We start from the raw sequence: 25,572 nt of genomic DNA on the forward strand, positions 1-25,572 counted from the left end.
CCAATTCTGGGGTCAAGCCATAAACCTGAGCAGGGAAAGGACGGAGGCTAAAAAGAGAAGCAAACGATTGCAACTCAGGGAAAGAACAAACAGCTGCAGGATTTGGTCCTGTCAGGGGAGGAACTGCTTCGTCCAGAAAAGGAACGATTCTTTTCAGCCAGACCTTAATCTCTTCCACAATGAGCAAAACCATGCTGAATTATTTTGCATTAGGTATAGGGGGAAAAAAACCAAACCCAACATGTCTATAGGCAGCATCGTGTATTGACTGAGAGGCAGTAAACCTGCTCATACATAATCTGATCGCCTCGCTGCCGGTACCCACACAGGGTGTTTAATTGACCCCCAAACGTGGGGACAATTAGCGTGGCTGCAATGGCACGCCGGCCCGGCTTTGCGGGCGAGGACGGCCGCGCTCGCTCAGCCAGAGCCCACCGCAGGCACATTAAGTCTCTCTTGAGGAAATCCCATCCCCCCTATGTGAAATGCAAGACTCAAACTGTTTTTATGCTAGAGCAGGCTGCCAATTTTGTCACTAAATTTCACAGATCGATTGGCATAAATGTTACATTTTAATTTTAACATTTGAAACGTTTGGGTTTTTTTTCCTTCTTCTTTTTTTTTTTTTCTTCTTTTTTTTTTTTTTTAAATGACAAGAGGTTCCAGTTTATCCTTTACAGCTAGTGAAATTGGGCTCATCTGACAGCTCTCGGCTCCTCTGACAGCTCTGGATTGGGGCCGATTTCATTGTCAAATTGATCGTTAACTCATTTTTGTTTAACCTTTTCTTTTAAAATGCCCCACACAAAGTTACCACCAAACCCTTACCCACGACAACAAATAGTAAGAGCCGTGATGATTGCTGCTTTTAGGTGCTAGCAACCTTGCCATCCCCACTGGGGAAAGAATTGTTACCTTTAAGCAAGTGCTATGCCCCGGTCTATTGGGTTTAGGAAGATTAAATTTAGCAGATTTTGCTCCTTCAACCATTTTAATACATGTGATGTAGTGTGCTGAGCAGGGAGCTGGTGGCTGGGAGGAGCGACAACCCTTCTGGAAGCAACTCAGGGCAAAACTCCGTGCCTCGGTTTCCCCATTCACAAAATGGGGTTAATTAATCGTTCCCAATCCTGAAGAGGAGCTGAAGTTTCAGCGCTAAGGAAGACAGGCAGAATTATCTCCCTTCCAGCTTCTGCTGTCTAGAGCACCCAAATGCTTACAAATTGCACGATCACAAGCACAAACTAAAACACCCTCAGCAATGACTCCACGGAAAGCACTCGCCGCCTTAATTAATCAAAGACTAGAGCGCACGACACCAGCCTCACCGTGCTGTAGCTCCTCACGTTTAGGAAACGACTTGCAAAGCATGTAAATGGAAGGGTGGGGGGGTGTGAAGCATCCAAAGATCAAATCTGAGAGTTGAGGACACTGTCCCTGCCCATGGCAGTGGCGTTGGAAATAGATGATCTTTGCAGTCCCTTCCAACCCAAAGCATTCTATATGACTCTATGTTGCATTTTGCAGGCAATGAGCTCATCTTGGTTTCCCCCTTTCCAGGAGGGAAAGATAAGGCTGAAGATGTTGCAAGATGCTGGGAGAAGGATGTTAAATAGATAAATAACCTCAGGCACAATGTCCACAGGGCAGGTTTTACGTAATGAAGCCCTCTCTAACGTGCCAGGGGAAAGGTGGGAACCCTGTGCGAACGCCTCGCGCGGCGGTAAGGTGGAATTTGGAGAATTGTCTGTAAGTGCTAAAAAATGCATCTCTTGGTACTCGCAAACAAAGCGGGGAGAGATGTTAAAATACTTACGATGGGTGTTCCAAAGGGAATGTAACCTATTAAACAAGAAAGAAAAAAGAGATGCGTGAATTGCAATACACAGTTTGGGGATGGGAAAACAATGACATCTAAGACATCTCTCAGTTTAGGCTAGAAGCCACACGTGGCAGGATGGGCTATACTCACATCCACGAGCTCCATACCATGGTGGGAACATCTGTGGACCTACCCCTGATGCACCAAGCATCAACCAGAGGAGGTTTCTGATTTCTGCCTGATCTCCTTTCCACCCTCTATTTGCTTTCCTTGGGTTTGTGGTCTAAGAAGCTGCCTGAAACTTCTAATATTTTACTCCAGTAAACCCAGTCTATGCCAGTATGTGTTACGAGGGCATCGTGTTGTTGAGCCAGGCTAGGCAGCCAGCAGAAACTCAAACCAGCAGAAGCAAAGGGATGACAGCTCAGACCAAGAGCTGCTCGGTCCAGACTAGGCGGAGCTGGATGCTGCCGCAGTGGTGCTGAGATGACCTAGTGGCTCGCTGCCACAGAAAGGGGGAGATCCTGCCCTCCCCCTTCCCAGGCTCAGTCATGCAATCTGTTCCCTCCCTCGTGCCAGCTCTGTTGCTCATCAGACCCTCCTACAACCTACCCTTGCTAACCCAGGAGAAAGCTCTCCATCTTTTTGTGCCCGTTCCCCTCTTGGAGAGCCTGGTCCTACCAGGTTACCACGCTGAAGATGCTCATGAAGCCATCTCTCAAGCTACAGTTAAGGAGCAGGACCGTGTCACCCTAAGTGGGACCTTCCTCTTACACCACCTGCTTTATCAACCTCTCCAGTAGTCATTTTCTATGAGGAGAGCTCATTATTTGGAGGTCAGTAGAAAAAAGAACAGGGTATAAGCTGAAGAAAGCATATTCTCATCATGGAGGTGAGAGTGACTATTTTGATCATAGGTCTAAGTTATCTCTATATTAGAGATAAGCCGTTACCCCAAATCCTATTGAGCGCCACAAAAATCAAATGCTTCACATTTTTCCCTTGCTAAGTCTGCCAATTTCTGTGCTAATTATAATTCATCTCTATGACTTCCACTAGAAGGTCTCAGAGCATTTTACCAACATTACTGAATTAAGCCTCATGGATCCAATTTTCAGTTGGAAAGGGCAGAGACCTGAGAGGAAGAAACATCTTAAAAAAAAAAAAAGAATTACAGAACAAGGCAGCAAGGGAGTGGATCCTGGCTTTTTTCCCTCTCCACCTCACCCTCAAAATCACCCTTCTTCAAAGAAATGGAGAACAAAACCCACCAACCCTGTTATTTTTCCCCCGTGCCCAGCATTCAGGTGAAGATGTTCCCCCCAAAAATATGGAAAAGGTCCAATATACTTAAATAGATCCTTTGGGAAAGGACTGAGGGAGAGCTGCTATTCAACCCACAGCAGAGGTAGCTGTGGATCTGTGCATGACAGAGGGACAACCTGAAATTTAACAATTAAGCCAGTTCAGTCACAGATAAGTTGATCCTTCCTGGGCTGCCAATGCCATGGCTCTTTAGATACCACTGCACACGGAAAAATAGGGCTCATCCCACTCTCTCTGGAAGAGTAAAACTCTAAGGTGCTCATTGCACATCAAGCTTCATTGTCTACTACAAGGTTAAAATGCCTATCATAGTGATGGCTATCTCAAAAATGCCAGAGAGGATACTAGCTTGACTCCACATTAAGATATCTGGGGAGAATCTTAAGCACTAGACCTCACACAGACATTTAGGATCCTAATTCTCCTTCACTGCAAAGGGACTGAAGCACTTAAGTCACTTCCCCCTCTTGGTTTAAACAATTACAAATTGCAATTGAAAACTCAGGAGAAAATAAAATGTACAAATCCCCAGTAAAATTAAGGATTGGGACACACTGTACCTGACATTCGGAAAGGCATGAAGATGGTCTCGTTGGTGTCGGGATGGATGATGGCCTGTAAAACAGTGAGCAAACAGACATGGTGAAGGCACGGCAGCAGTTGGCAAGACACAGTGAAGCCAGCACCCAGCCACCATAAAAAGCACCTCTCACCAGAGAGTACAGGGGAGTCTGGGTGTCTCTGCACCTTCCTTGCCTCTGCAGCTCAGATCAGGGGCAGTTATTGCTCATCAACCTCCACAAACCCCCTCCTCCCACTGCTTTCCCCTAAATAATAAATTGCCCTTTCTCCTGAAATAATTCAACATAAATCAATAATTTAGAAGTAAATAGTTTAATCTGAAATACAGAAAGTGGCTCATTCTTGGGGAAGGGGAAGGGGAAAAAGGGAAAGGGAAGGGGAAAGGGAAGGGGAGGGGGAAGGGCCCTCACTGGAGCAGAGAGACAGTGAGGGCAGGACTGCCTGCTTGGAAGGGAACAAGGCTCTAAATCACTTCATGCCAGTCGTGAAGTGAACAGATCACAAGAGACCCTCTTAAGGACTTGTGTGGCTTAGTCATAGCGGACGGGATCAGACAGAGGAACATCTTCCCTATTCACTGGTGTCTCTGCACAAGCCACATCACAGGAGACCTGAAACGCTGCTTCAGGATCTGGCTGAGTTGGGATAAAAGAAGTGCAGGCACAGTCAGATCCAGTTGTCAAATAAAACCAAATCCCCTCACGTGCCATGGGATTTGTTTTTTCCAGATAATTCAACCTTTACATGTATCCACAGCTTCTCGGCCAACGCTGGCTGCTGTGGACAGCCCAGCCTCCATGGAATCCTAAATCTGCTTTACCAATAAGCAGAAAATGAAGCTCACTTGGCCCATTTTTACCAAAGTTTACAAGGAGCCCAGGAGGTTGCCCTGGCATCAACCAGCTGGGGCTGAAAGATCAATCCCCAAGTGCTGTGGGGCTGCAGAGGAGGAAGGTACGACACAGTTACAAGCCTTACCAAAGAACTGTCAAACTATTTTCAAAAGACTGGAGACAAGAAATCTCTTGACTAGACAGGAAGGAGAAAATGAAGACATCAAAATATATAAATACACACACACACACACACAAAATCAGACTCTTCGGTGGCAACAGTGTTCTCTGCATTTACATTTCTGTGGCAAGACAAAACAGCAACTGGCAAAGTCAATAATGGAGAAGAGGACAGCATTGCTCAGGGGAAAAAAAGGGGAAAAAAGCAGCAATAGTTGAAAAGAATAATAAAATATTTTTAAAAGCGGATTACCTGTTTGATTTTTTGAGCTCCCCACAGCTAGAAAAATAAAAGAGAACATTGCATTTAAGAAAACAAGCAGTGTAGTTTTATACCAAACCACAAACATTCATCTTTCAGCTGCTGTAGTAAATGAACGGAGGGAACTGCTTTTAAACAGACTCATTTCCTGCATCTTTCCAGGTTGTATTTAAAGATCCTTTACAGGCACTGAGCTCCTCTCCAAATCTGCATGTCCAGTGAGACCAGCAAGGCAGGAAGATATTCTTTCTTATCTTGAATGGTTAAGAAAGAATAACAACAGCCAGACTTCATGCTCTGCTATAAGCTTTACAAATGGAGAATTATCTCAGCAACCCTGTTGCAGATAAATCTCAAGGTAAATTTAGCACAGCCTCTCCTCAGACCAGCTTCCTGCAGAAATCGAGGCTTGCTGGGGAACAAAGGTGGAGCAAGCCCTGCAGGGAAAGAAAAGAAGTACTTCTTCAAATAAAACCTGGATTCAGAATAAACCAGCCACTGGTTTCTTCATTTTTCACTAGAAGGGAAACATTTGCACCAAAAAATGCTTGTGAAGAGCAAGCATTTTAAGAAAAAAGAAGCCTCATTTAAAACTCTCATGGGCACCTACTGTTATTTACTGACTGCAATTCAGCAGCATTGAAATGCCTCAAATCAGGCTCAGCCAGGGGAGATCCATGAGCATAGGAGAACAACCATCCTAAGTAAGGTTTAGGTAGAGCCAATGAGTAGGTGGCACAACATCAAGAGATGCTCTGGCATATACATAAACCCATCGTTTGCCCCATTTAATAAAGCCAGAGGGCTTTCCTTCATTAATTACACCTAAATGCAAATGATAATCCCACCACCAACCAAAAAAAACCCGATTTTTGATGTATGTAATTCTAGAGATGGATGAAAAACCAGGGCTCCTGTAAAATATCACAACAGATCATCGCTTTTACTATTAAAAACTGTTCTGTTCAGCTCAAGTCTGGCTTCGACTTCAAGGCAGCAGCTTGTGTTACACCTCTGTCTGACAGCCTCTAGCACTGTCTATTTTTGTTCTTCACGCAGGTACTTGGAGCTGCTAAAGCCACCCTTTAACCTTCACTTGAACTAAAAAAAAAATATTTAAAAAAAATTTTAAAAAATTAAAAATATAAAATACAAAATTCAGCTGAGCCAAGAGACTGGCTGTTTCATTGGCAAGGCACGTTTGCCAATCTTTTAACCACCCTTGTGGCTCTTTTACATCTTTCCAATTTGTCAACATCCTCTTTGAATCGAGGACGCCAGAAACCAGACAAATTATTCCAACAACAGTTGTACTGGTGCCAAACCAAGGGTAGGCTAACCTGATGAGTTCTGCTCTTGCTGTTGATAGATCCAAAGGCAGCGATAGCTCTTTTGGCTTGGAGAGCTCACAGTTACCCACCAGAATACCTACCCAAGCGCTGTGCACACATTCTACAATCCGGGCATTCATGCTTAAGATTTTATTATCATTATGGCATAAATTGAGCCCTGTTCTGCCATTCTTCTACAGCCACAGTTAAGTGTCTTCCCCAAATATAGGTCCATTAAAATACTGTTGGCCCACTGATACCAGCAACCCAGTGTTTCACTCCAAATTCAGCTCTCTCTCTCTCCAGAACAGAAGCTCCAAGATGAACTCCACCACGTGTGATGAGTTACTGGACTATCTAAATGTCACCAGCTGATGCACAGATCCACAGGGCTCTTTCCTGAGGAAAACTTCCATTGTTAAGGAAAACCACTATTCCCCATTTCACAGTTGGAAAATAGAGGTTGAAGGACACCAAGAGACAGTCTCTGTGGTTGGATGGGATGTGATGTGTCTACCCTCACCAAATCTAAAATCCAAAGGGTGGGAGGTTGCACGATGCCCAGGCAGCTGCCAGGGCTTCTCTCCATCTGCCTACCCACCAGCTCAAGAACTTCCATGGGGTGAAAGTGGAGGTCCTTGAGCTGCAGGTGACTACCCAAAGCCACTAACCCTGTGGCTGCCCAGGTCTCGTGTACCTTAGATGTGAAACGAAACCATGGGATTTTTGTCTCCAACTGCAAGCACCAAGACTAGCAAAAAGGAAGAGGTATGGTTTCTGAGCCAGCGCTATGGCTTTTTTGGTCAAATTATCTAATTTCATTAATTGATCCCAATATTTATGCATTTCCCTGCTGCAGTGCAAATATTGTTAGAACATGCGATTTCATTACTTCTCAGAAAGAGACTTTACAAGATGCACCTGATGAGTCACCTAAAGATTCTGCCAGCTCATTTTCACTTTTTTTTATCCTCTAATTCATTTTCTGTCTGCAGCATTTTTCAATAGCTCCAGTACTCCAACGAGTCTTGCCAGCTGGGGGGCTCGTTTCTGAGAGCAAGTCTCTCTTTTTGCTGGGGATTTCATTCACGCTCTCTCCGGCCACCTTCAAGAAGCAGCCAGATTTTGATCTCATTTACGCTAGCGTGAATCCAAAGCATCTTTCTCCTTCACTGGAACACAGGGAATGACTCCAGGTTCGTGCTCAATTTGTTACATCTAGGTCTGTGATCTCTAAATATAGTCAGCCTATACTGGGTGGGCCTTCTGTAATAGATGATCATAGAATCATAGAATGCCATGGGTTGGAAGGGACCCCAAGGATCATAGAGTTCCAACCCCCCTGTCACAGGCAAGGCCACCAACCTCCTCTGATCTTCCTTTACATCTGCTTTGCAGTATACTACTTGCTTAAAGGCACAAAGGAGTTTTGCCACCACTTAAATTTGGGTGCAAATTTAAGTGGTGGCAAAACTCATACATGGGTTCACACCAAAGAAACTTAGAAATCAAGAGGGCAGGAGAGTTGGAGCACTATTGACATGTTTCACTAAGCAGTCAGTAGTGGATGAGTTTCTCCAGCCTGTGGACATTGCAACCTTCCACCAGGACTGATCAGGCTCTGCTTCATGGAGATGTCCTTCATGGTCATGGAGGAATCAGGTCCAGGATCATTCCCAAGCACTCCCAGCACACCAGATTCATGGACAAAACATCCATGAGTCCTTCCCAGGACTCTGCTTTTACTAAATTTTTCCCAAGGAAGAGATACTCGTCCCTTTCCTCACCACCTACAGCAGAGAGCTTTAAAACCCTAAACTCAGGAACTGAACTCAGTTAGGCAGAAACATTACGTGCTAATGACTTTTAAGGAAGGGTATCAAAGGCTGCCACGATCTGAAAAGAACCAAAGCTGCGGTAAGGAGCTAGAGACTGGAATAACTCTTGGGGAATAGATATGATCTTTGGTTGACAGGACATTCATTAGCATTCCTTATTTAGCAGCAGAATCGCAGCTTGGAGATAGCTTTCAAAAAAAAAGTATTTATTTAAGGAACGTATCCAGCCCAAATCTATTAGCTAACACCTGCCACTGCAAGAACAGTACAAAGGGTACCAGTTATTCTTAAAACATTAACTTCCCTCCTATTAAATACAATGAGATTTCATAGTTCTGGACTCAAAGTTAGGATTGTTGTGGGGTTTTTTTCCCCCTCTGTAAAAAGTTACACCTAGTTCACAAACGATTCACCCTTGTTTACTCCAACACTGCTAACACAAGTGGCCTGTTCCACCCTACATAAGGGCGGTTGGCTGTATCCAGACCACCAACTACCTCGTTGAAGCTGGCCTCAGGTGTCTAAGGTCAGGAGAGCATGGACAGATTCACACCACCTACTCCCTTGTGTTGCCAGCAACCACCTCCCTACAGTAAGTGGAGACACAAAGGTGGAATCTGCAGTAGATGCTCCAATGCTTCCTTCCCTCGACCATATGCACCAACAAGATCCAAGTCGCTTGCACAGTGCAGTAGAAGACATTGAAATTATCTTAAACCCATGGGTGCGTGCTCTGGATATACCACACCAGGAAGAACTATGAAGAAAAGCCTGTACTGATTAACCATGAATAATGACAAGGCATGGTTATTTTCAAAGAGCTAATGAAGAGTCACTTGGTAGATGAGCCCTAGGTGTAAAACACAGAAGTTCAAGGTCTGCAAAGACTAAGTGGTTTGCCTGAGTTAGACTTTGCACTGTCATCACTCACATAGTTTGCAAAACTCCCCTAGTAAAGACAAAGTTGAAGAGGAAATCCTCAGAAGGAGGAGTATTTTTAGTTAATTATTTCATCTGTCCACTCAAGTGGAGACAGTGTTCCATCTCAAAACCTGTTCGTCCCCCTCCCACTCTGTCAGGGAGGTTCTCACCCTTTCACAAGACCCTGCCTGCACCCACAAAATCTTGATTTTAATAAGGTAACAGGCTGGAGTTTGCACCCCATCAGAAATTGCCAGTAGCTTCACACTCTAGGAGCTGCAAGGTTTATTAAAGCAAAGCTTGGATTATCCATCCCACACTGAATTCCAAACACTGGGCGTCAGAAGCAGAATGTGTGATGCAGCAAAGCTCATTCCGAAGACGAGCAAGTTGTTTTCTTGTGTGGTCATTCGGAAGGACAACCTCCAAAACCAGCTGGGCTTTCTGATAATCCCAATTGTTTAAATCATATAAAAATCAGGGGAAGAAAAGAAGGAGATAAAAGAAAGAAAGAAAAAGAAAACCTTGCTCAGAAGGTGAAACTTCTCCAAGGAACACTTCAGACCAACAACAGGGATGTGGTATCACATTAGTGTCAAGTGATCGTGATGACTCTGAGTAAGTTTTAACTTCAATCTAGACACCATAACCAGTAGTCAAATGGCCAGAGTAAGACACTGGAGGTGGGACACGTCCCCTCTAACAGGCATCTACAGCATAAGAAATACCTAGCGCAGCAAATTCGCTGCCCTTTCTTTATGTCCACACACAGAAAACAGGCAGTTCAACTCATCACAACTAGATGATCGGTACAGGCTGGACAACCTGCACTCCAACATTCCTTGCTTCTCTCCATTGACTTTAAGATGGGACCTATATGATTAGTACCATCTCAAATTAAGTTTGGTTTGAGGTGTAAAAACATCCCAAAGCGTCAAGCACCCGTAGCATGTACTGACTTCAGCACAGCTTGTAGAGTCGAGGTTTCTTTGGATTTCAATAGGAATTTGATGAAAGTTGAAGGTTTTACATTAGAACATTTAGGAATCCTGGACTTAAGCACTACATCTTTTCCAGACATCCCACAAATCTAGGTAGGAAGACCTGGTCCTTCCCAAGGGCCACCAGCTTGAACCAGAAGCACTCAGTAGCAGCTCCCATCAGCAGGGTTATCTCATATTAATCTTCATTATAAGACTGAACATACTGCAATACTCACACAATCCCTTTTGCCAGCAGTACCATGGGGCATTTCCATTTGAAACTGCTCAAAGGGCAATGAAGCTGGTGAAGGATTTGGAGCACAAGTGTTATGAGGAGCAGCTGAAGGAACTGGGGTTGTTTAGTCTGGAGAAGAGGAGGCTGAGGGGGAGACCTGATCACTCTCTACAGCAATCTGGAAGGAGGTTGTAGTCAGGTAGGAGTTGGTGCTTTCTCCCAAGTAACTAGCAATAGGATGAGACGAAATGGTCTCAAGTTGCATCAAGGGAGGTTTGGATTGGAGATTAGGGAAATTCTCTTCACTGAAAGAGGGGTCAGGCACTGGAACAGGCCGCCCAGAGAGGTGGTGGAGTGACCATCCCTGAAGATGTTCAAAAAATGTGTAGACGTAGCACTCCAGGCCACGGTTTAGTTGACAGGCAGTTGGACTTGATGATCTCAGTGGTCTTTTCTAACCTTAAAGGTTCTGTGATTCTATGCTCCTCACAGCCCTTTTGGTAAGAAGGTAGAGTCTGCAGAAACTGCTGCTAGAGAAGAACATTCATCCACAGCTTCACTGCCGAAGCCCCACTTGCTGAAACAGGAGGTCCATGCCAGACAACAGGTGCTTCTCATTGATATTATTTCACTTTTATTTCACCATGCCTCTGAGATTTTTGTATTGGTTTTAAGTTTACGTGGTTACAGATGAAGATCTCCCACCGCACTGCACTCTCCAACACATCATCCTCTCTTACATCACCACATTTCTCTCTACTGTTTTCTTTGTTCTTAAAGACATGTATAGTGCTCAGTCCACTCCAAGTAGCACCCCCAGAACCTCTCAGCATGCAACATGAAAACAAGTAAGTATCGACCTATTTTTATCATTCCACTAAAACTAAACACCAGCGCCAAACTCAAGGCAGTTTGATGCAGCCCAACAGTGCTACGATGTGTTCTGCTTCGTTCTCCACCAGTGCTTTCTCCCCCAGGAGTGTGAACACTCATGCTTTGCACGGCTTTCTCCCACTTCTCCTCAGCTTCAGTCCCAAAATCCCACTTCCTGAAAAGCGATACTTCACATAGAGACAAACACACATCAGGAGCTCCAGCCAAAGCATTTGGATAGGGCTGAATAGCTCTACCAAGATTTATAGATTTACCATGGTGGAATGCCAGACCTTTTGGTTCCACAGTTCATGTCACCTGAATGTCTGTAAACTTGATGTGCCCAACCTTACCCGTGATTTTACATGAAATCTGATCTCTGGCTTTAATAACTAACAGAAAAACAAGGTAACACAAACCACTGTCTACACTTGCTCTGCAGTAGGACATCTCACCAATGGACCCTTTACAACCCTGCTCCTGAAAATCTTCATCTTCAACAGGCTTTAGCTCTAGGGAGATAAAGCTCAAAGGACCTGATGCACGGGGTACCCATGCTACAAAGGGTAGTTACACATCTTCTGCCCTGCATCTGGCACTGAAATATGTTAGCAAGAGGCACCAAAAGCTCTTGGTGCCAATGGAAAACTCCTTCCTTGTCCTAAGCATCGTGTTGAGTCACAGTACCACGAGCTGCTGCTGCTCCTCTGTGGAATCACAAAGCTGCATCAGTTGAGATACCTTCCTATATGGCAGCATGGCAAGGCAAGCGCCTCGGCCTTGGGAGCCGGACTGGAAACCACGAGCAATTCCACTGAAATACATGGATTAACACAGATACAAAACCAAGTGTAGGTGGAACCAGAACCACGTCCTGACTGATATAAAAAGACAGTACTTAAATAACACTTTGCAGCTTCACAGGACTCAATAAACATTAACTAATTAATCCTCACAGAGTTCTACTGGAAAGACTTAAGCAGAATAAGCAACACCCACTGAAAACCACTACTTGCAGCAGGGTTGGAGAAGGACTTAGATGCCACTGCGTGGCTTAAAACACAGCTTTGGAAACCAGGCTTGCTAATCCAGCTAGGTTGCTCAAGATCAGATTCGTTTCATCTTCTTTAATCCACACAGTGCTTGCAAAACTAATCTGATTTGTAATCGAGACATGACTAGATAAACTCTCTTAATCCTCATATGATGAGATGAAGCACAGCCAGTTTGTAACCAAGAGCATCCACAATAGCTTTTAGCATGGTTTCTTTAAGGTGTGTCAACCTACACCACTTCTGCCCAAACTCCCTAAGTGCCTTTTGCCCTCTAACACTCTGGCAATGATACCTAAAGTGCCTGACCCATTTTAGACCACCTTAGCAGCACAGAGAATATTTAGATCATGGAAGAGAGAAGCTCCAAGTTCAGCAAACAGGCTGCTTTCTCTGAAGAAAAGGAAGCAGCAGGACAAGTGATATTTCTACGTTTGTTACCGCATCCCGCAAGAGACCAGAGGAGGGGTGGAAAGAAAAAAAAGTACAGTTTACTGCAAATGGACCTCTTCGCTCTTCATCAACACTGTTAAGAAAAGCTATTATTGTCCAAAAGGGATGCTGTTTAGACTCTGATAGATTCATTGTTCTCTGCTGTGTCTGGGACAGCATGAGCGGCTCTTCCCGCTGCTAACATGATTGAAGGAAGAACACAGTAATAAATATATGCCCATTAAGCCGGTGAGCCTCTTTTCACTTCACTGATACTAATGGGGAAGAAATGAAACAGTTTCAAAACAGCAAGTTGCCAAAACTGCATTTGGAAAGGCTGAAGAGTGAGAAGTCACAACTGACACACCACAGTTCATGCTCCGCCAACGCGCGCAGGAAGGGGCTGGCTGGAGAATAGCAAGTGTCTGTCTCCAAGGGACAATTTCAAAAAGCTGCATTTTTTTTTCCCCCCTCTCCCTACAGATTATTCACTTCAGGGGTTATTTTTACTTTTATTTTTCTCCAACCACTCCTTCTGCTGAAGGGGTGAAGCTTTCAGGGTGGAGTTTCTAAGGCTACAAGATCAGGTAATAGAGCTGTCTCGCTACTGTCCTGGTCTCTAACAAACAGGTATTTACACCTCTTAACCATCACATGTAAGCAAACATGAAGTCACACGAACAGAAAGATTTCCAACAGCAAATTCCAGGACCTATATTGGACTAGATGATCTCCTGAGGTCCCCTCCAGCCTGACTTAGCCTACAATCCTACAGTAGTCCAAGAGGAAGCTCCAGATGGATCAAAAAATCTAAACACCAGGTATCTTGGAGCTGCAAGGACTTTCAGTGAGCAAAAGGTCCACAGCTCAAGATGTTTAGTTTTGTTCTTATGAAAGCCTGGATTAATTTCCTACCTCCATCACAGACTTATCTTCAGCAGCTCAAGCTGATATATGTTGATGGTACCACAGCCCCACCGTCCCTCTCCATCCTAGGCATCTACTCCATCCCCTACACTGTACAGACAACACTGAGCAGACAGAGAGCTGCTCAAGTCAAAAAATTGGAGCATTTTGGGGATGGGGGAAGGGAGCTTTAGTTTTTATTAAGATCAGCTCTCTGAACCAGCTGTTCCAGTGCAAGCCAGCAAGGAGGTGGGAACACATGGCCGGGAGGAGAGGAGGCAGAGACATGGCACTGCTGACTTAGATCAGCTCAGGCTGCCATGGCATCGCACTTTCCCTTGCAATATGCTGGGCACAGAACAAATTTGCACTGGTTCACATATAGAGTTCAAGGAATGAGAAATTTAATAGGTGCCATCTTGATTGTGGGTGCACATTTAAGGACAGAGTCATCTCTGTAAGACTAACGGCTGCATATGTCCAAGGGATGCATTTAGTTAACAGGTTTTTAAACCTCTTATTTGGCCCATGCTGGCATTAAAAAAAAATAAAACCTTGCAGAGAAAAAGCATCACTCACTCCTCAGAGTCCTTGTTCAGTGCACATGAAGCGCCCTCAGACACTTCTGCTATTCTGTGGCTCTTTACCTCTCTCTGCTGGCAGGACCACGGGGAGAAACTGGGGTCCCAGCATGAGATTGGGACTGAAGAGAGGTAGAAGAGTACAATGAACCTTCAACGCTGTATTTCTTAAGACCGTATTCGACTTCTTATTTAGATACAAAGTTTTTAGGACAGAGTGGAATGAATCTACAAATGAGGCAAATCAGGGGTCTGATCTTAACTTGCTCATCAGCCTAATATCGCTCCAGACTGGACAGTTGCTACGATATTAAGCTGATGAGCAAGTGTTATGAGGCTCCTAGCTTAGCAGCTATTTCTACCCCAATTTCAAAGGCAAAACCAATTCCACACACAACAGAAAGGACACATTGTGCTGGGCATGCCAGCAGCGTAGTTCAAGCACTGAATTACTGCAGGGAATTCTAGCAAAGAAAATCAAAGTATAAAGTGCTTTGGGACAGAAGCAGCCTGAAGTTCCTAATAAAATCTGCCCAGCACTGACACCTCACTGCAGCCTTTCCAAGGCAGATCTTCGGTGCCTCAAAATCTCGGTCCACATCTGACGTTCATTGATGTTTCAGAGGGTTTTTCTGCCATGCACATGTCTGCAGTGCTGAGCACACACACACACACACACACACATACAAAATCACACAGTGAAAAGCAGCTGTGTCGTAAACCGGGAGCAATTTAAATCTCTCCGTGTCTGATAGCCGCCGAGTGCTGCTTCTCTTAACTTTTACCACTGCTGACATGCCAGCATCAATCTGTTCCTCCAATCTGTGCTGGTCTGTTGGACAGGTTGGGAAAGGGACTCACACACACAGAGGACACAGATGCAATCCTACAAATTAGTGAAAGAAGCCTGAGGATAAAGGACAAAAGCCACATCATTATGCCCTGCAGTTGGTGCAGCCTTTTGGTTTGAGGCTAAACCTCAGCACTTGACACTCCCGAGCTAGAGAAAACGTCTGCTTTTCAGCAAGCTGGCTCTTCGTCCTTGTTTATCAGGCTGATATTTTACCACCCCTGTTTTTATAGGAGAAAGTATTCCCTCAAATGAAACCTTTTTACTCCAGCGGAGATTCCCTCCAGGAGGCAGTTTGGGGAATTGCCTGCCCTGTTTAGAATTGGATATGTTACAGTCTATACCTTCTGCTGCAAATTGGCTTCCAGTGCACTTGTGTGTGTCATTTTCACCTACCCACTCGCAGATCGCACCAGCCACCGGAGCTTCGTGCGAAGGGCCGGATCCTGCCAACCCTGGGAGCCGCTGGTGGAAACCGCCATTAAAAATGGCTGGCAGCAGTGGGCCTTTTACCACGTTTCTCTCTTGCAGTCTGTAAGGAATGCAAGCTAAAAGGGTTGCTTAAGTGTCACAAGGGACCACTTCAACGAGAAGGACAAAGTGCAAAGAGCATATGAATGAAGAGGAAGGAATCCTCATTGAAGGGCAAGAACACGACAGTACGTGGGGAGCTGGCAAAGATGGGACATGGATGACAACTGAACCGCTTTCTCCCATCAATATGAAACCCACACATTTCTGATTTTTCCCCTTCTTCTAAGGATCCTACTGGTTCTTGGCTCCCTCTGGGATGGGGAGATGAAAGGGGATACATGCCGTCAGCACTTTGAATGCACTTACCCTCTGGAGAAAGAGCCAAACGAAGGACCTTGATGGGCGTAGTCACCGAAAAGAACCAAGCAATAGGAAGTTGACTAAACTCACCAGTTCTCTTCAAGTTTTCAGAGCAAGATTTTGTACTTCTAAGCTATTATAAGAAACAACTGTTTCCTCCATCAGACACCTCTGGATCCATGGAGATCAATGACCCAACGCCAAGACATGCAACCACTCGAGGCCTCCCACCATGAGACCAAAACTCTCCAAAGCTTTCAGGGCATTTGTTCTCCAAGCATGTTCTCCAATCCTCTTTAAATATCTAATATCTAATCCAAACAACCAAAAGACCAGAAATATACCTCAAATGGGTGCATTACCAATTATATCTTTTGATTTTTGAGAAAAATTATGAAATTGTAAAAGCCAGGGCGGGGAGGGGGGGAGCTTAATTACAATGTGGGGTTTCTTCCACTACATGGCATGGTTTTGCTTGTTGGGGTTTTAATGAGTGGAATTTGGAACACTCAGCTTCATATCTATCAAAGCCTAAGTTTTCATATATAATAAAACCGAAGTCTGGCTCTCAAACATTCAAAGAAAAACTCTGGTAAGCAAGCAAAGCTGAAGAAGATGAGACTGGGACACATTTTCTTGCTCAAACACGTAGCACCGAATAAAATACTTATCAAGCAGCTATTTGTTCTCTGTTTTGCTGAGTACATAATTGATATATCTAAGATACAAATCTTAGGTTTAAAACATTTTTCTAATGTAGGAAAAAGCCCTATAGCTTCCCCTCAATAAAAAGCTATCAGCAGTCTAGCAGCTATTGACATTTGAGAGATCAATTCTTCATTTTTGCTAATGATGCCTGAGAAATAGGTTTTTACCACCTTGAGTTAATGGTCATTTTCCCAATTGGTGAAGTCACTTCAAGAGAAAGTACAAGAGCTATTGGATGAGTGTGAGAGACCTGGAAGTGGAAGAGATGTAGATGTTGGCTGTGTACATGTCCATGAATCATCTCAGAGAGAGAAACTGGAGCATTTATTCTAGAAGCTGGCTTAGGGATGGTCATGGGGAACTGGAGCAAAGTACGATTATGGTTCTTCAGAGGGTTTTTTTTCCCTTTATATAGTCCATAATTGTTCTGTTTCAGCTCATTTTGAAAAATCTGCTCTGAAAATGCAGAATAGAAAGACACGCTCTACAAGAGCCCTGTCAAGAAGATAAGTGTGGAGGAGATACTTGACGTTACATAGCTTTAGGCTTTTATATTTTCCATTTTTCACGTGGTGAAACCATTTCAGCAAGCGATATAGATTGTGCTGAGCTGTTGTTATGCTTTCAGCTACTGCCTGCCATCCTTCATGAGAACCATGAATTTCTGAATGAGGGGGGAAAGCAAAAAAAAAAAAGGAATTTGAACACTGTCAAACACACAGTACCACAAAAGTGGATCAGTCAGGAGATTAGTGAAACAACTCTGTCAAAACAACTTGTCTTCTTGATCTCCAAGCTGATATTTGGGAGGGTGGTGTGGTGCGTGTGTGTGTGTGTCTTAGAAAGCTAATGCATTAAAACTCTGCCCAAACTGTTATTTTTAAAGGCTTCTAAGGTGATCACGATTTTAATTCCGATTATGAAGCCTAGAAGACCATTCAGGCATCTCTTCTAAGCACACGCTGTACCCAATCGATGCTCAAAGAGCCTGCTATAAGGGTAGCAATTGCATCTCCAAGAGAGTCTATAACTAAATCTGAATTGGCTCTAAAAAAAAGAAGATTAAGTTGAATGCTTCTCTCTCGAGCATCACCTGAAGTTCTACCAGCCTTTTCATTGAGCAACCATAGCAAATTAGCCTCTCTGAGATACAATGGCGTTACCACATCAGATGAGTCAAGTCACTGCTCCAATATATGCTTCTTGCCCACAGTGAAGACATTTAGCTCTGTTCACAGTCAGAGAGAGGTAAAAATTAAAAAAAAAAACCCAGCCAAAAATCAAATTGCCTCTCAGCCAGCATGTGGCAACTTCATCAGTGCAGCAGAGGTGTGTGTGACACTCAGTTATCAACTACGTAAAACATCAAGACAGCTCAGCCTTTTCTTCCAACGTCAACCCATAGACACGAGCCTCAAAGCAGGCACCTCTCCAGAGCAGCATCGAATCCCTTTCCCAAATTAGCACTGGAACAACTGCAAATTGTTAGTGCTTTGTAGCCAGGGGCCATTCTGCAGATCCTGATGCACAGGAAAAGCCCCCAAAATGGTACATCACATCTTGAGGAAAGCAAAAATGAATTCTCCAGGTGCCTTTGGTTCACCAGTAGAAAATTTGGGGTGATACCTATGGAAGTGAGATGCTTCCCCTCCCCCAAAGCGATCAACTGGCATGTCATATGTTCTGCAAATGCACCAGTAATTAGTGAGACATTACAGCTGTATGTATCTGGCACACTTGTGTTTAATTCGGCACTGGCAAGCTTGCCAGCTACCCAGATCCCCCTGCACGCTCCCCTCCACCCAGATGCTTGGGGTGCAACCTCTGAGGCACACACTGAGAGCAGCACCCAGCCTTACATCCTCCACACAGAGACAGCAACCACAGCCCTGTTCCCATCACAGTTACTAGCAGATCTTCCCCTCTGTCTAAGAGAAGGAAAGGAGAGTATCTGGCTAATCAATACGAGAAGTACCCAACGGCTGATGTCACTACAACCTCAGCAGTCAATGAAACACTATTTCCATACAGATCATCTGGGCTGTTTAGTTCTTTGGGAGAAATGTCCATTGCTGTCCAAGCTGAAAGTTCATCATCATTTTGTGATGGCAGCACAGCAGCAGACGCAAAGGCAGAATGATACCAGCTGAGCTGCCCGACAAGAAGGTGCCCCAGGGGATGGAAACAACTAACACTACCAGGCAAGTAGTTTATTCAAGTCCACTGAAAGGCACACTTGGGAGAAGAGCACTCAGACAAAGGGGACTCAGGGTTTTCAGATGTCTCTCAAGGAATGACACATGGCCCAAGAGCTGGCCAGCCGATCATGCCATGAGAAGCTCCCAATTAACCCAGTTAGAAGTTCCCATTCACCTTCACCCAGCTGGACCATAAGACTGCCAAACAGCATTTGAGACTTTCTTGCTCAATTTACCTCCTGTCTCAGACCAGCCAGCTCCAGGAGTAAAGAAGCACCTGAAGCACAAGTTTTATGAGGAGCAGCTGAAGGAACTGGTGTTGTTTAGTCTGGAGGAGGCTGAGGGGAGACCTGATCACTCTCTACAACTACCCAAAAGGAGGGAGTAGTGAGGTGCGGGTTGGTCTCTTTTCCAAAGTAACTAGCAATAGGATGAGAGGAAATGGTCTCAAGTTGCATCAGGGGAGGTTTAGATTGGATATTAGGAAAACTTTCTTCACTGGAAGAGTGGTCAGGCACTGGAACAGGCTGCTCAGAGAGGTGGTGGGCTCATCATCCATGGAGGTGTTCAAAAAAACATGCAGACCTGGCAGTCCAGGACACAGTTTAGTTGACATGATGGTATTGAACAGATGGTTGGAACTGATGATCTTAAAGGTCTTTTCCAACCTTAAAGATTTTATAATTCTATGATTCTGTAACTGCTGGCTTCATGAATCCTTTCTCCAGGTTAACAAGGCTGCTTTGTAATTGTGGTTGCTCCCACCCCACTGCAGCCTGGGCACACTGATCATCATCTGCTTTCAGGTCCTTTCCACCTTTTCAGAGTGGTTGTGCTATCCTGGGTGAACATTCAAGTCTCATAGTCTTTCTGGGGACCTAGCTGGAGCTTGTTCACCTCTCCCTGCAGTTTGGTTTAATCAATGCACCAAAGCATGGCTAAAGACAGTAACGAGCACATGCTGCAATTCCACCCCAGGCTCCTCCTGGGAGAGGAATTTTATCCTTAAGTCAGCAAAGCTACATAAACCCACCTAAAATAATTGACACCATGATCAAAGTGAATCGTGTCGCAATTTTACTACAAAAATACTATTTCTCACACTGATGGGCTAACATTTCTCTAGGAAAGGCTTTTTTGGCATAATTTCCTCTCTCCTCCTCTGCCCCACACCTTTATTTTGCACTCAGAATCTTCCAGCTTGCATAACAAGGTCCATGTCTGGCACACGTTGTCGTGACTGAGGGAAACCACAAACAGGGTACTTTTGTTTGCTCTCTCTCAGTGCAGTTCTGAGTGAACCCAGGGTATATCCCAGGTTTGTCACTCCCCAAATCCAAAATGTAGGTCAAAAGTCTGCGTGGTGTACCACAGCAAATGACTTGTATTTCATCTGCCTGTAAGCAGATGGGAACTGAGTCATCTGCTGCTGCATCATTCTCTGCTTTTCTCCTTCCCTCAACCCTGGTTTCTTTTTTCTTACCATCAGATTACGGTTGAAAGAATGCAGTGACATCAAAAGACCAGGAGAGCAATGCCTGGTACCACACATCACACAGGGAGGGGCTATTTCTCCTTTATTTTTTGTTGAAGCCATGTCTCTCTACCTACCACACAAGTCCCCGCTTTCTAAAGTGAATGCAAATTTTAATTTTCCTCATTTACCTGCTACACTTGGCTTTGATGAGAAGAAATCATCACACACGTGAACAGGGGAAAAAAAAACCAAATAATAAAAGGTTATTTGACCTCCAGGGCGTGGGAGAAGGGCTCTCTACCATTTCCATCCCTGTTTACTTGGGAGGTGCACTAGTCCTTTGGCACGGGTGCTGCTTGTAGCTCCTGAAGCAGGTCTGCCAATCAAACTCATGCTGTTCTTTATATTACATTAAATTACATAGGACTGAAGGCTTTTGTGCTAGATGAGCAAACAGGGATTCCAAAAAGCCCCCGTGGTGGTGTTATGGTCAGGTGTTCACACATGGACAGATATGGAAAGGAGTTTGAGATAACGCTCACAGGGGAAAAAAATTGGTGATTTTTGTTTCATGCTACTGATTGGGAGGTAAAAGGCCCCCAAAACAGTCTATCCCCTCTGTAATATTTTGCTTTCACAAGTTTCATGCATTCATATAGATGAATATCAGACAAAAGTCCAGAAGACATGACTGATGGGGTCCTGGAGAGATCACCCAGTCCACCCCAAAGCAGAATCAAGCTCTACCAAGAACGACTCTTTTCTCAGCAACTGCCTAAGCCCTGCTAAGCCCTTCACCTTGGTGAGGCTTCCACAACCTCCTTCAGCTTCCATCCTAACAGTAAGAACATCCACCAGCAAAAACTACCACTAGTGATGGTATAATTACAACATCAGGACACCCAGAGGGTTCTACATAGCCCAAACAATATTTATTTCTGTGAAGAAATGGCAAATATTATAACCAACAGGAACAGAGTAGGAGCGGGGGCTGATGCATCACAGTTGCTGGTACAAGAACCTACAGGACTGACAGCAAGGTTTCCTGCAGCTAAAAAAAAACCCCCAGAACATTACTTTTTTCTCTTTTTTTCCCTTTGAATTGTACAAGCATGCTTTGCAAGGGAAAGAGAAGCAATAGCACTGGCCAAAGGTAATCGGTAACTGTGCAGGTCAGAAACTGCAAACTTTCTACTTACTGTAAATAAAAACACCTTGCAGGTTTGTATTGCAAGTCCCCTGCTAGAACTTGCAGTCACATGGCTACTGGCTCCATGAAAACGGAGGTTAAGGGTTGCTTCCAGCAAGCTGCACTGGCATTTTATCTCGATACATATGCTCTAGAAAGTTCAAAGCTATCTAATCAAAGATTGAGTGCTGCATCATGTCCAATCAACAGAATTGTCTTGGTTGGAAGGGACCCTTTAAATCAAGTCCAACCATCACCCTACATGTGCCAGTCACTACTAAACTATGTCCCTCAGCACCACATCTAACTGTCTTTAAAATATGTCCAGGGATGGAGACTCTACCACTTCCCTGGGCAGCCTGTTCTAATGCCTGACAACCCTCAACATGAAGAAGTTTTTCCTAATATCCAATCTAAAACTCCCCTAGTATTTCTTCTTGTCCTATCACTTGCCACCAGGGAGAACAGGTCAGTTCCTGCCTCTCCACAATTTCCTTTCATGCAATTGTAGAGAGCAACTAGATCTCCCCTCAACCTCCTCTTCTCCAGACTAAACAACCCTGGTTCCCTCAGCCACTCCTCATAACATTTATTCTCCAGTCTGACATTTAGAAGGTGGGAACATCACAACCATCCAAACTCGCTGGAGGACACTGGTGTTTGAGCCACAAAGGTCCAGGAGCAACACTACAGATGTCAGAAACAGCTGAAGAGCATCGGTATGGGATTTTACCAGTAGAAACACAAAAACACCCACCCCCTGTGGTGGTGCATTTACTGTATGTACACCCTAAACTGCCCCCTCACCCTCTCTCCTTTAGACAGCAGGAAGAAGTAGAAATTTAACAAAAGGGGTTCTTTTCCCTCTTACCTCTTTGTTGGTGACTCCTGGGGGCAAAGTCCCATGTTTGTAATCCTCCAACAACTGCACGGCTTCCTTCAGACGACTCTGCAAAGAGAACAGGAGGAAACATGGTCTGCAATGCTTGTCCTGTGCTGAGGGGTTTTTTTTTGCTGAAGGTGATGAAATCAAGCTCTAGAATTATACCTTCTTTTGTGCTGTGGCATTTTACCTGCATGATATTAAAAGAAAAAAGGATGCATGGACACTTGTTTTGCTGGTTGGCACAGCCCTGCTGTCTCCAGGAAGCAGCATGAAGGAGGAAACAACAGAAAATACATAAAACTCCCCCTCGCAGTGCATTGTAGAAGACATCATAAAAACTTCATAGAATCACAGAATCACAAGGTTGGAAAAGACCTTTAAGATCATCAAGTCCAACCATTCCCATCCTAAGCTAAACCATATCCCTAAGTACCTCATCTACCCTTTTTTTAAGCACATCCAGGGAAGGTGACTCAGCCCCTCCCTGGGCAGCCTGTTCCAGGCCCTGACAACTCTTTCAGTGAAAGATTTGTCTCTAATATCTAATCTGCCCCTGCCCTGGCCCAGCTTCTTGCCATTTCCCCTTGTCCCATCTCCTGTCCCCTGGCTGAAGAGACCATCGCCCACCTCTCTACAACCTCCCTTCAGGTAGCTGTAGGTGGGGATAAGGTCTCCCCTCAGCCTCCTCCAGAGTAAACATCCCCAGCTCCCCCAGCCGCTCCTCATAGGATTTGCCCTCCAGCCCCTTCCCCAGCCTGGCTGCCCTTCTCTGGACTCGCTCCAGGACCTCAATGTCCTTCTTATGGTGAGGAGCCCAGAACTGGACACAGCACTCGAGGTGTAGCCTCACCAATGCCAAATACAGGGGCACAATTACCTCCCTAGACCTACTGGCCACATTGTTGTTGATACAAGCTAAGATGCCTGTCAGATCATGTTTACTTCCACAAGTTATTCATATATATATACACACATTAAAAAGTGTTTTCAGTTGAAGAAATATATAGACATATAATACTTTTGAGAACTACACATATAACAATTTGAAGAAAAAATATATAGCATGCATATGTAGCCACTGTATTTTCTATTGCATATATAAATGCATTCTGTATAAAATATATATATTCCTTAAAATAAAAACCCCACAGGGCAGAAGTAGCCAGGCAGAAAGAGTCTTTGATTAGTCCAAGCTAAAGAGGAACAAGTCGGGATACAAAGAGCTGCTTTGGTGGGGTTAAATCTGCTCATCCAAGCCTGCAGAAAGCACCAGATCACCAAGTTATGGCTCTGAAGCAAAACAAATCAGTCATCAAACATTCTCAAAAGCCTCCTGCAGGTTATCTGCCATCCAGATGAGTAACAGCGACTGCAGTTTGACATTTTTGCACTGGCTTTGTTGCTTTGGCAGCTTTTCTGATATGAGTGCTGGAGGACATTTCATAAATACAGAAGATTTTGTCTGAAATAACATGTAGTGTGACTGCAGCTCATCTAAAGTCCCCTGGTTTTAGCGTAACCGTGTCAAGGCTCCTTGTCGTCACCGCGTGCCCCGCTCTCACAACCCTCCAAGTAAATAAGGCGAGTGTCCCTGAGCTCATTACGAGCTCATGGCCATGGGATTGGCAGCAGGGAAACTACTTTTCTCCCTTTCATGCAAACATCAAAGAGTACTTTGTTGTTTCCTTGGAAGCGCCAGCAGTTACGCCAACCTGAAAGCAGCAATTAATGAATGACTATTGTCCTTAAAACATTCAACACAGAAGACAAATGGAATAGTGGCAATTCCTTCACTTTGCAGAGGGAGCAGGTTGGGATCGGATCCACGGCCGTTTTTACACTGACTGAGCTCACACTGCCATCACCACATTATATTCCAGCCCTGGTATTTTATACATTTTATATATTTTATATATTCTTGCACTGATTAGCAGCTACTCAGAGGAAGTGGAGGCTGTTCAAAGACACCAAATGAGGCTTGGCATCAACAGGAATGACCTCTGCAAAAAAAAAAACCCTACATACTCTTGCAAAATGTGGGCTCAGAGATGGGGGTTGTTCGTGCTGGGCACTAGTGCCCAGGTCAGCGTTACCAGCTGAAGCTCTCAGCTGTATATAGCAACAAAAACTTGTGTCTCAACTCTTAGACCCCTTCCCTTGCGCATATGCACGATAAATCTGTCTAAAAATTTAACCCTCTCTTAATAAAATTTAATATGCATGTGATACAGGGAATACATGAGCCCTTCCCTGCAAGGAGCATAAGAACCCACATCCTGAACACTTCAATGGATAAAGCCAGTCACTGGTCATAGTTTTCCATGTCAATCCAATATCCAAGACAGAGAAACAAGTCCTTATTATTTAAGCCAAGTCCTCCTGACTTTGGACAAAAAGGAAGAGCTATGAGTCAGGATAATGTTTTGTGGTGATTATGTGCTCAAGGGCTGAGGATGTCATGCAGAAGAAAAACTGACCCTAAGAAACGAGCACACAGGGTGAGATCCAGTGGCACAGGCACTTGGACATGCTCTTCTGGGCAGGCTCAGAGCTCTTCAAGACCCTCAGGGCTTTGTAGTTGGAAGGACCAACTTTAAGAAAAATCAGTTAAAAGTGTTGGCTCATCACCAGAAAGTAAGAAGCACTGGGAGCATGAGAGACAAATACAATTTTTAGGCTGTTTCTGGCGTTTCCAACTTGTGAAGAAAACTAATAACACAAAATCCCAACCTCTTTAAGTTGTTCTTGATAGCTCCTTGTCCTATTGACCTCACAGTTGTTTAAAAAAATATATTAGGAAAAAGCTATCACCTAGCCTGAGTATCAATAAAATATAATTGTACGACAGCCCAGTAAACCAGAGGTGAAAAGCCAGACAGATGAATGACTGATGACTGCAGATCCAGGGAAGACAACCCTTCTTGCTTCCAAAGCTAGAAAATAACCCAGGAGTGCCAGCACAACATTCTGGAGAGCCATTTGTGCTCATTATTGGTATGTGTTTTTGTCACTGAAATTACCTACACCGTGTGTCTTGCAAATTATCTCCACAGAACAGCATGTAACTCTGAATGAAAAACTGGAAGTAATAGATGAATGGGTCTGTGTTCTATTTTTTTCTCCTTCTCTTGAGGAAATCTTAGTAGTTACTATAACAACCCTGGCCAGATCCCATCTTATTTAGTATGGTAACAAACAGAAAACAAAAAAGCCCAGTTTTGCTTTTAAAATTGCAGTCTTCATGAATTTCCTCTTTCAGCTCTGAGGGAAGAG

General features: G+C 44.3%; 1 protein-coding gene across 1 annotated transcript in view; it reads right to left on the reverse strand.

Moving 5' to 3' along the window:
- The window catches only part of SFXN5 (sideroflexin 5), a gene marked incomplete at its 5' end in the record, with an annotated part of 94,557 nt that overhangs the window by 52,300 nt on the left and 16,685 nt on the right, over nucleotides 1-25,572 (reverse strand). The window contains 4 exons of the mRNA XM_084263572.1: nucleotides 1,817-1,842; nucleotides 3,709-3,763; nucleotides 4,997-5,023; nucleotides 22,285-22,362. Of these exons, the coding sequence (XP_084119698.1) occupies nucleotides 1,817-1,842; nucleotides 3,709-3,763; nucleotides 4,997-5,023; nucleotides 22,285-22,362 (186 nt within the window). The remainder of the gene's footprint in view (nucleotides 1-1,816; nucleotides 1,843-3,708; nucleotides 3,764-4,996; nucleotides 5,024-22,284; nucleotides 22,363-25,572) is intronic.

This window comes from Gallinula chloropus (assembly GCF_964237585.1).
Source record: "Gallinula chloropus genome assembly, chromosome: 4".
In the NCBI taxonomy this organism is placed as follows: domain Eukaryota; kingdom Metazoa; phylum Chordata; class Aves; order Gruiformes; family Rallidae; genus Gallinula; species Gallinula chloropus.